The sequence below is a fragment of the Oryza sativa genome, chromosome 4, assembly GCF_034140825.1.
Source record: "Oryza sativa Japonica Group chromosome 4, ASM3414082v1".
Taxonomy (NCBI): Eukaryota; Viridiplantae; Streptophyta; class Magnoliopsida; order Poales; family Poaceae; genus Oryza; species Oryza sativa.
This window is the reverse complement of record NC_089038.1, coordinates 32,376,298-32,387,940: the sequence shown is the minus strand read 5'-3', so window position 1 is coordinate 32,387,940 and position 11,643 is coordinate 32,376,298. Positions and strand designations below refer to the sequence as shown.

General features: G+C 48.8%; 1 protein-coding gene across 1 annotated transcript; it reads left to right on the top strand.

Annotated features, from left to right (window-relative positions):
• Nucleotides 1-532: 532 nt before the first annotated feature.
• On the top strand, nucleotides 533-4,456 carry LOC4337071 (FBD-associated F-box protein At1g66310-like). Its single transcript, XM_066309879.1, has 5 exons — nucleotides 533-962; nucleotides 1,532-1,632; nucleotides 2,294-3,190; nucleotides 3,323-3,478; nucleotides 3,829-4,456. The coding sequence occupies exons 1-5, from the start codon at nucleotides 905-907 to the stop codon at nucleotides 4,201-4,203; spliced, it is 1,587 nt and encodes a 528-aa protein (XP_066165976.1). The 5' UTR covers nucleotides 533-904; the 3' UTR covers nucleotides 4,204-4,456.
• Nucleotides 4,457-11,643: the final 7,187 nt, after the last annotated feature.

Sequence of the window (11,643 nt, the reverse complement as noted above, 5' to 3'; positions counted from 1 at the left end):
TCATAGATTTTAAATAGAAAATTTTTGCACAGAACATATTATATAACGGTTTGAAAATGTGCTGTTGGAAACTTTAAAACAAGAAAGTTATAGTTTGAAAGTAAAGTTTAAACTCGTCCAATAAGTATTCAAAGTTATTTTGGTAGTCGAGAATTGTGATGTTATTTCATTCTTTTATTCTATTATTACTTTCGTTCTAAAATATTATTATTATTTTATTTTTATTGGATGATAACATATAAATACTTCTGTAACTATTTTTTTAATAAAATTTTCAAATAAAACGAAGAACCAAACATTAAGTAAAGAAAATAAAAATAAATTTATTTTGTAACAAATGTACTTTCTCTGTTTCACAATGTAAGCCATTCTAGCATTTTCCATATTTATATTGATACTAATTAATCTAGATAAAAAAATATTAATTTTATTTAGATTTATTAGTATTACTATAAATATGAAAAATAAATGACTTACGTTTTGAAACGGGGGAGTAACTGAGAAAGTAGCCATCGAACTGTGAGTCTGAGGTGTCCTCACCAACTTCCTTCATCATCCCCTTCCCATCGCCGCGGTTCTCCACGCTCCACTGCGGTGGACTGCGCCGCATGTAGCGCCGGGGAGCTCCACAGTCCACCCCGGCCCGCGCCCGCGCCCTCTCGAGTTCCCACACGAGCTCCGCCGCCGACGGCTCTCGAGGCAGGCAGGCAGGCAGCGCCGCCGATCTCGGTTGCCGCCGTGTGGAGCGCCCCCCGGGATTTTCATTCTCAGCAGTACAAGAGGCGGCCGGATTCGCCGCCGTTTGAGGTAATCTCGCGCGCCGGCGACGTCCGGATCGCCTTTCCTGGCTGGCGTCTGGAGTATGTAGACTGCAAGGGGGAATCGGAAGCGGCCGGGCGGAGCCATGGAGACCCGTGCCACCGAGTGCAGGACGATGCAGCTCCTCCGTGAGCTTCAAACAAGTATATGCTTCCCCCGCCCCCTCAGCTTTCGATCCACCTTCCTATACAGAGATCGTCGTTGGATTCTACCGCTATCGTTTATTGCATACTTATTACTACCTCCATATTTTAATATTTTAATGTATGACGCAGTTGACTTTTTATCCAACGTTTGACCATTCGTCTTATTTAAAAAAATTATGTAATTATTATTTATTTTATTGTGACTTGATTCATCATCAAATGTTCTTTAAGCATGACATAAATATTTTTATATTTGTACAAAAATTTTGAATAAAACGAATGGTCAAACGTTGGTCAAAAAGTTAACAGCGTCATACATTAAAAAATACGGAGGGATTATGTTTTAGAAGAAAAACTGCTCTTAGGCTCCTCCTTAACCTGATTGGTTCTTCAGCTAGCTTATAATAAAGTGCAATTTAGACAGGGGAATTTTTAACTCTTATCTGGTCTAGTGCTCAAATCTTCACCTTATTTTGGTTTATGCAAATTAGTGGTTCTTGTCTGTAAGCCTTGAATTGCATTAGCAAATTCATTCTCTAACCTTTTGTTTCTATCTCTATCTCTAGACAAATTGGACACATCTTCAAAGATAATTTACGCTCCACGGCAGCAAGATGATATTTATGCGGGCATAATGCCAGAACTCCCGCTCGATAAACTTCCGGAGGTATGGATTGCTAATAATGTCATAGTCTGTTAACTACTACAGTATCATTGAAACTGCTATGTTTTGGTGTGCTTGGATTGTAATATTTTTTTTCTCAAGGGGTAGATTGTAGGAATCGGTGTTAAACAACAATGTTTTAGCAAACTATCTCAATGAGGTTTCAGAATGTTGTGCATAAATTGAATTCGAATGCACTGTTACTTTTTAATGTTTGGCTTTCTCTGCACATTGTCTACTACTCCATGCTCCAAAATTATCATTGTTGTGGTCTTTTCAAAACTACTAGCAGAACAATTAACTATTACCAGATTACTTCTGTAGCATTAGCTAATTTGTTATCTCCCGATATGAGCTTTACCTATCATGAAGATGACCTGTGATGCTATTTTTTGTGGATTGATGACATATAAGGACTAAGGAGTACCGTGTGTTATGAAGTTTGGTTAAATGTCCCAATGAGAAAAATGTATATCCACTTATAAGTCTTTTGGTACCGCATATAGGGAAATTTAAGAAAAAGCACTTGACCTGTTGGCCACTGTCCACTAGTAACAATTTAAGTATATTTTACTAAGCAGCTGGTCCTTCTGTTTGTTCTAAGTGAAGTGTGCATTGCTAGTACTCTCTGAATGCTGAATTATTCAAACATGTTTTTTTCCAGGATATCTTGCATCATGTATATTCTCTAATGCCATTGAAAGATGCCGCTCGTGCTGCTTGTGTGTCGCATGGATTTCTACGTTGCTGGAGACGCTATCCAATCCTTGTATTAAATAGCAAAACAATAGGTTTGGCTAAGAGAAAACTTAGTTTGTATGCGGAAGATGTGCCATTGTATGAGCCAGCGCTTAAAGTGGATGACATGGAAAGCTATGCCATCAGTAAAATTGACCATATTATTAATAACCACTCTGGCATTGGGGTCAAAGTGTTTAAACTTCAACTGTTTGCCTGTCCGAACATAGATGCAGCTGTTCTTGACAAATGGTTTGTACATGTTATCAAAGCTGGGATCAAAGAACTCTCCTTGGAGATGTCTTTATGCAAAAAAAGGACAGAATACAACTTCCCATGTTCCATTCTATCAAGTAAGGCAGGTGGAGGGACAATTCAGTCACTTTTCCTCTCCTCTTGTTCTTTTCATCCTACAGTGGCTCTAGGTTGCAACATAAGCTTGACAAGCTTACATTTATATGAAGTTCATATTTCTGGGGAGGAGATAGGGCAGTTCCTTTCCAATTCATTCGCTTTGGAGAGATTGGTAATTTCTGATTGCAATGACATAATCCAGTTTAAGGTACCTTGCCTGATGCAGCAGCTCAAGTACCTCCAGGTGACAAAATGTGAAATGCTAGAGGTGATATCGATAGATGCTCCCAAACTCTCCTCTTTTATCTATGGGGATGTCGGAATACAAATCTCTCTTGGAGATCCACTGCAAGTCAAAGACATACGTCTGATGGGTTACAACCAACCCAACACAGTCTGTTTTGCTCGTACTGAGCTTCCATCCATTATGCCAAATGTTGAATCACTTATTGTGTCATCTACTGATGAGGTATGCATTATTGTTTTCTATGCACTATCCAGTTGCTTTGTAACTACAATTAATTACAGGCTGGTCATATGCATGTCATAGGTGCACATGAAACATATGATTAATCCTAAGTCATCTCTTCTTTTCTTTCAGATGATCAGTACACCAATGGTGCCCATCAAGTTCCTCCACCTCAAGTTATTGGAAATTTATCTTGCTGAATTACTGGCTTTTCCTCCCAACTATGATTTCTTTTCTCTGGTTTCTTTCTTGGATGGTTCCCCTGCCTTGGAGACTTTCATCTTGCATGTATGTCACTTTGGCATAAAAATTCAGTTGATGCTTGTAGTTTGGGGACTTCTGCAAATTTGGCAGGATAAATTGGTTTAGTTTGCTGTAGTTATTCTTCATATGGTTTCTCTCAACAGATTATAGATAGGGGCTGAATCAGCAGTTTAGCACTTAAATACGCACTAAGGCAACCAATTAGAAAAGCCCTGTGGTGCTTCATGGGTATTATTGCACTAGAAGCCAACAGCACCAATTCAGTGTGGGCTTATCATGATAAATTGTTTTAAGCTTATATATTCATCACTAGTGATCGCACTTGCTGAGGAGGATATGACCAAGGTTTACTGAGCAACTATTATCCTTTGCAGGTAAAGCAGCGATGTGAAAGGCGTGATTCGATTCTTGATGGAGAACATACAAATTTGAGGCAAATTCTGCACCCCAGACATGCCAACCTCCAGAATGTGACAATCACTGGCTTTAACTCTACAAAGAGCATGATTGAGCTAACAAGTCACATTCTTGAGAATGCACCATCGCTTAAGTGCATTACGCTGGATACAGCCAACTTCTATGATAAGAACCTTTTGACGATGGGTGAATGCTTGCCTATGAGGAAAGGAGGAATCTTGGAAGCACGGAAAGCTTTTGATGCAGCCAAAAGATACATCGCGGGGAAAGTACCGGCGCATGTTGAGTATAAGTTTCTGGAACCCTGCAGGAAATGTCATATTGGGTATTGAAACAAAACGGTAGATCTCAAGATACCGTCTTTTTGGGAAGGAGAAACTGTGAGATAAAATTGGTTGTGTAGCAGTATATCGCCGAAATTTAGTGATTTCGCTACTTTCTGTGAAAAGGATGTGTTTAAGTGCCAAGACAAGTAATTTAACTTTATATAGTTTGTAATTATAAATGTATAATATAACATAAATTTGTGGCCAGAGTTGTATGGAGTATAAATGTATAATATAACAGAAACCCGCACTTGTTTCAGTTGTTTGGTTCATCCGTTCATGTATAAGTTTACCATGTCATTGCTAAACGCTCCACTACTGCCGCCTGCCACAGTTTATTAGCATTGTGTCACAAGCCAGACTTTTACCTACTGTCACTTGAGTGCATTGCACTGGATACAGCCAAATTTTATGGTGGTTACCTTCTGAAAATTGGCAAATGTCTGCGTATGAGCAAAGAAGCTCTCATAGAAGCCCATAAAGCTCATGAGGCTGTTAGAAGATGCATTGAGGAAGAGGCCCCCTCATCCGTTAAGTTGAAGGTTCAGGAGCCCTGCAGGGAATGTAATTCTTATTACTGACATTTTTGACTGTGCGAAAGCTCCAAGTTGAATCAGTAGTCCACATATGATTATCATCTTGGCTCTGTTTTCAGCTTTCCTTTTGGTAGGTGGTGTTACTGTTAGTCAGTAGTTTTTTCCTTGCTGTACTGGGGATGAAGTATATGTCAAGCTGGTTTCCCCAGCGGTTGAAGTAGTATGTAAAGAAAGAAAAGTAGGGCCATTTGGCCTTTCCTCTTATGAAAATGATTGTCATGGAGATGCTATCAGTACAAGTGTAGATGGAGGCTGGGAATCTGGGATCGCGATTATTGTTAACGGTCCAAATTTCTAAAGCCTAAATAATGCAAAACTACCTCCAACGATGAAATGGGACTGCTAAGTTATGCTGGAATCAGATCAGATATAGTCAATGAGACTGCTAAGTTTTGAAGACAAGGATGATTATTTCAAGAGGTAGTTAATCAACGTTTGGAACCTTTTTATTCATATATGAAGCACAAGCAACTAATAATGTTTAGTTACATTCAAGAGCTGATTCAGATATTACTTTATTACAGAAAAGAATACTTAGAACGGCTGACAGATAACTTTTCCCATTATCGAAAGAACATAAAGAATACTTGTACATGTTTGAATGCAGTGAAAATGGGTGCTCAAGTGAGAAGTCATTATACTCTGTTCTACTTTTTGAGAGAAAAATCTTGGAAAACTATTACAAAAGGAAATGTGAGAAGAAGAATGGCAAGAAGCAAAACAAGAACCCATGGTTCATCTGAGACTGATCACTTCAGTGTACAGGAATCATGCCATGGATTCTTAAGGATGGCTTCAACTTCAGTATGAACTCGACATGAATCTAACTGGCATGAAAAACTTCCTATGTTAGAGTTTGTGTCGAATATGAGTTTAGGACTTGGAGTTGTACTAGGTGTAGGACTAGAGTATGAGTCGGACTTTATCCTAGGATCTCTCATAAATAGAGGGACGTGCCTGTTGTAACTGCATGGCGACTTAGCATAGCGAGAGGGAGCGGTTGCCGACGTCGACCGGCCGTGAGTCGTTGTAACTCTGATACGTTGTATATGCTGGATCGGGGAGGAGCGCCCGTAATCAGTGCCCCGGAGATGTAGGCTACGGCTGAACTCCGTTACCAAATATCATGTCTCAGTGTCGTCATCGTTTTGGATCTTCTATGGCGTTTTCTTCCGCGTTTAGCTACCGATGTCGATTTTGGGGCTGGTTTTATAACAAGTGGTATCAGAGCCTGCAGGAGATCCATGGTAGAGGTGCGAGGGAGGTGCTCCACGCCGCGACAACTACACAGGATGTCCAGGGACGGACATGGACGCAAGGTGGAGCACGGCGGCGATCAACGAAATTTGATCGGTGGAATCGGACACTTCAGGCGGCGGTCTGAACCGTTTGATGGCTGCAATCAACAGGGAGATGACCAGACGTGGTGCTCAGGTTGATGGCGGCGGAAGCGATTGGCGATTCAATCGGTGGGTCGGACACTTCAGGCGGGTGGCTCGAACTTTCTGGTGAGCTACTTTCAACAGGGAGATGTGAGGCCTCACGGGGGTTGATTGAAGCTGGAGGCGATCGGCGTTCTCGATCGGCGGAATCAAACACTCTGGGCAGGGTGGCTCGGGCCTTTCGATGAGCTGCGTTCGACGGGGAGATGGCTAGACGTGGCACTCGGGTCGTTCGGTGGTTGGGAAGACGGTATGCGACTTGTCGGCTTCGGCTCTCGACTAGATTGATGGTGTTCAATCGGAAGTCAGAGCGGGTGGATCCTTGGTACTGTTATAGGCACAAGTCAGATCGATGTCGTTTGTTGTCGATGGAATTGACTGGAGGTGTTGGACAACAGTGAAATTTGTGGTGGGAGTACGTGAAGCTCGTGGAGATCAGGACCACGGCGGTGTGCGTGATTTCACGTTGAGGCCGAGCCGGAGGTGCAGACTAGAGCGGTGTTGTTGGTAGCTGGCTTGGGAAAAGCCGTGTTCGTGCAGGACTCAGATCTGGAAGGGCTGCAACATAGGACATGGACTCGGGCACGTAGTCTGTTTCTATTTTGGTCGTGATTGTGGCAGCGGAGAAGAGTCAAGGAGGACACCATGTCGGACACAGGAAGGGAAAACGAAGAGGATTCCGTACTGGACACGGATCGGACTCATATTTTCCAAGCAAAATCAGCAAAGGAGAGCCACGGGATCAAACCAACCAAAGCAATGAAGAGATCGGACATGATTTCTTGGGCAGTGGTGGTTTAGGCGACGAACTGCGAGCGGTAGGAGCACGGCTTGGTGTAGTTGTCGTGCAGGTGCCGGCGAGTTCGACGCGGGCCAGCTCCAGGAGGAGGTGGCGGATACCGGCGGAAGGGGTGGGCTGCTCCTGCGTCGGGGGGCGGCTCCGTGGGCGTCGGCATCCTCACCAGCGGGAAACCCACGGCGGCAGCGGTAGCGGCGTTTTCATCGGCGGTGGTCCCAGGGAGGTGGCGCAAGGGGAGACCAGCTCCTGTGCGTGGCAGCATCTTCTAGACGGGCAGCGGCGTCGGGAACCGAAGCGGCATCTTTGGTGGCGGCGCGGAGGAGAGGTGAGGCGCGGCGGCTCTGGTGCTCGCAGTCAGCAGGGAGGAGCGGCGGTAGCGAAGCGTCTTTAGGCGCTGGGTGGCGGCGCGCTTGAGCCGAGGATGAGGCGAGCAGAAGGAGCGACAAGGGCCGGGATCGTTCTGGTCCTTGTGTGTTGACTGGGTCTTAATCGAGAGAAAAAAAAAACGATTTTTTTTAAGAAAAAGACCGGTCGGTCCGCTGGTTAGGCTGTTGATGGTTGAGTCTGCTGTGGCTTTGCACGTGAAGAGGCTATGAGCTGCATGGAACGTTAATTCATTCGTGCATTGATTTGGTCGGTACAAGATTGGTGGACATGTGAGGGATGGACACGTGTATGTCCAGTGCACATGCTTGGATCTTGTGAGCAATGGCATATGCAAAGAAGGAAATTGATGCATGCAGCAAGAAAGTGACGTGTTAAGTTTTGGTATGACTTAGTAAAGACAGTCTTGAGCTGGTGAAAACTCCCGGGCAACAGCGGGTGAAAATCGTTGAGGGCGTCAACGGGCTGTTTGGCAGTACAGGATATGTAGCGCCCGTTCTGTCGTGGCGCCTAGCAGGAAAACTATCTCTTAAAAACTCTATTTGCGAAATCTGTTTCTTTGCTTGTTGCCTAGTGTCCGTGCCATCTCAGATCTCAATCCCTGATCTATCGTCGAGTTCAATCCCGAACCCAATCCTTCCCAAATCGATCCCTCCGCAAAAGTCTATTTTGCCTCCCCCGGGGTCGATGGGCCGAATCTTTCTCGGCTCATCTCCCCCTCCCTCCCCGGCGCCCTCTCTCTCTCTCGCGCTCTCCCCCTCCGCTCTGCCCGCGCGCGTGCGCGTGAGCCGCTCGCGCCGAGCGCCCTCCCTTCCCCTCGCTCTCCTTCTCCCCGCCTCCATCCCTGGCGAGCTCCCTGCCCGCGAAATCGGCCCCGCGCGGCGTTGTTCGCGCGCGCGCCCGCGTGGTTGCCGCCCATGCCGCGCCTGCGCCGTCCGCGTCACCCGGCCCCGCTGCCCTGCCGCGCCTGCAGCCGCGCAGCCGCTCGGCCCCGCGAGCCAGCACGCGTGCCCGAGCCGCGCCGCTCAAATCGTCGCGCCGCCCGTTGCTTCCCGCGCGCGCGTGCCGTGGTGGCCGACCGCCTGGTCGCCGCCGCCGTCACGCTCTGCCGCGCCTGCCCGCGCATGTCGCCCGTGTCGTCGCGCCGCTCCAAACCGCCCCGCCGTCATCGCCGTCGTCATCGCCCGGCCCCCGCCACTCCGCGCGCAAGCTGCCAAGGGACGGAGGCAAAGCTCCTCCTCCATCTGCCGCGTCGCTTCCGCTCCCTCCTCCTTTTCCCGAAGCGGCAAGGAGGCAAGCCCTCTTTTCTCTCCCTCTTTTCCTTTTCCCCTCCCCGCCGGCGTCATCCGCCTCTGTCACCGTTTTGGCCGCGAGCGCTGAGCTCCAGCTCGCGCCTTGACCGCCCAAGGTCGGTTTCCAAACCGACATCGTCGTCCTATAAACCAAGGCGCCCTCCCATCGATTCCCCCCCCCCGTTTCGCTTGCCGCCACCGCGCCTTTGCCGCCGCCTTCCGTGCTCTGTCCCGCCTCCGCCGTTCATCGCCAAGCACCGGGAGAGCCGGTGCGTTCGTGGACGCAGAAGGGGACTTCGGGCGCGCCCTCTCCTTCCTCTTCCCCGGCCCGAGGCCGGAGAGATTACTCCCGCGCCGTTGGCCTCTCGTCACTGCGCCTCGTCCCGCATGGTAGTGCATCTCCCCGTTCTCCCTCCTCGCTCCATCTCCTCCCCTTAGACTCGGGTAGTAGCACGAGTAGCCTCCCCGTAGCTAGCCGGCGCCGCCCCGACCGTTGCCGCCGCTCGCCGTGTGCTCACCGCCGTCGCCGCCCGAGCTCGGAAGCGCCGCTCGTCGCCGGCCTCGCTCGGCGCAGCTCCGCCCAATCCGGCGCAAGGGACGGATTCCCGTAGCCCCGTAGATGCTCTCGCCGCCAGGAATCGGCCCCTCGTGACCTCGTCGCCGTTTCCCCTTCCCTCGCCGCCGGTTGCCGCCGCCGCAATTCGCCGCCGTCAAGCTCCCTCCGGCGAATCCGAGCCGTTGGCTCGTCTCCCCTCGTCTCGTGCAACCACCCGGTGTGCTCGCTTTTGCCTGTATCGCCGTGGTTCGCTCCGCCGCTCGCCGCTGTCGTCCGCCGTCCGTTCCGGCCGGCGTCGTCGTCTACCTCCCGCCGGCCCGCATGGCTGCCACGTAGGCGCCACGTCGGCGCCACCTCGGCCGCGACCGGCAGCCGCTCCCTCCGTTTTCCCCCGTGCGCATGGTCCACCGCGAGCCGTGAGGCTGCGCGTGGGCCCGCCGCATCCGCGTCCTCCGCGAACCGCACGCGTGCACCGCGTCTTTCCCCCATCCTAGCGCCACGCCGCGTGCTCCCTCCGCACGGTGAGCCGAGTCGTTGACAAGCGGGTCCCACCCGGGACCACGCGGGATGGACCCGGTCCACCGGCCCTCTCTCTCCTCCCCTCCCGCGCGCGCGTGCCTTGGGCCGCCTTGGGCCGGCCGGCCCATTTAGCTCGGCCAAGCCGCCCCTTTTCTCTCGGGCCGCGCCCTAGCCGCCCGAGGGAAGTCTAATTTCCCTCCCTCTTTTCTTTTCTTTTCTTTTCTTTTTCAAAAAGGATTTAATTAAATCCTTTTCCTTTAGACCAAAAATCCAATAATCTTAGAAATTCAATATCTTCCCAACCGTAAATCCGTTTGACTCCGTTCAACTTCCAAAATTCCTCAAATCTCGAGATCTATCTAATGGCACGCTTAGAGGTCATTAATAGGGCTTTATTTTCGCCGTTTGTTGAGTTGTCCCGTTTTGCGCGTAGTTTTGGAGCCCGAAGACCCGCAGTGCGAGGATTTCGAGGATCAAGCTCAAGATCTCGAGCAAGGCAAGCCACCTTTGAACATCTTGAGCCTATATTTGAATTTAATTATGTTGCTTGAAAAATATTATGCATTGATAGGATCGCACTTGATCTGCTTGTCCCGTCTGCAAGGCAGATTGGCAGACCTACCTAATTTGTTGCATCTGATCCTTCCTTTGTTAATTGTTATACCATGTTCCCTTATAGCCACCCAGTCACGCTTCGGTATTCGTGCACTCTGTGCGAGTATCGACGGTCGCCTTCAAACTTAAAATATGATAAACATCTTGGGTAAAACTTGGGTTTTACAAAAGGCTTGGAAAACCCGACACCTGGGGTCGGTGCTTGCGAACTAAATGAATTTCCAAAACCGCGGACCGGGGAACGTACCGGGTGTACGGTTTCCCGCTCTTGCACTTAAGGACCGTTCCCTTGGAATTTCATCCGAACATAAGACAAGTACGACCACATGGGTGGAATGGGACACCCCTGGCTGAGTAACTAGCTTATCAGGGGAGCCTTGATGCCGAGAGACATGTGGATTCGCCGGGGTGGTGTTGGGGAGGACCCCTGGGCTTCCTGGCACAGTATGGTCTGGGACCTAACCTGTTGTTGGTCTGGGACCCCTCTCGTCGGCATATGGTAAACCTGTGTCGGCTTTGGAAATGCCTTGTCATGAAAGCTTGGAGGTCTCCCGACGTGGCTGATCCCCACGGGCTGGGTGATCCGGGTTAGTAATGTCGTGTGGGTAAAGTGTACCCCCTCTGCAGAGGTTAACTAACTGTTCGAACAGCCGTACCCACGGTTATGGGCGGATGTGAGGTGATTCCTAGTGTAGTTTTATTTGACTACTGTTTGTGAAATTGCTGTTGTGGAAAGGAGATCGATGTTTGGAAAATCTGCAGCTGATGGGATCAGCTAGGCCCGGGTGACCGTTTGAAAGTTGTTGGCCCGGGTGGCCGTTTGAAAGCTGTTGGCCGGGTGCCAATCTTGATCTATTTTAAAGATTGATACATTGCACATACTCCGACCGGACGAAACGCACTGTCTCAACCGTGTCGTTTGAGAAGCACTCACTTAGTTGTTTCAGAAAAGAGTTCAAATAAAATCAATTGCAAAACAACAGCCTTTCCTTGAAGCCAGCATTAAACACTTATTTCCCATGGCTTGCTGAGTACTCCCGTACTCACCCTTGCTCTATATAAATAATCCCCCCCTCAGTTGCTGAAGAAGATGAAGCGGATCCTGCTGATGAGGAGTTCTTCCAGGAGCAAGCCAGCTACGATGAGTTTTAGGGTTTCGGCCTAGTTCCCAAGTCGCGCCTGTGTTGTTTGGTCCAAGTCTTGGCTTCCGCTTCCCTTTTGTAATGCAGTTGTGAGCTCGGGA

Excerpts from the sequence above, each read along its gene's own strand:
- LOC4337071 (XM_066309879.1), top strand. The coding sequence starts at position 905 with ATGGAGACCCGTGCCACCGAGTGCAGGACGATGCAGCTCCTCCGTGAG. Across the intron at positions 1,633-2,293 it reads CGCTCGATAAACTTCCGGAG|GATATCTTGCATCATGTATA; the intron begins GTATGGATTGCT and ends GTTTTTTTCCAG. Across the intron at positions 3,479-3,828 it reads TGGAGACTTTCATCTTGCAT|GTAAAGCAGCGATGTGAAAG; the intron begins GTATGTCACTTT and ends TATCCTTTGCAG.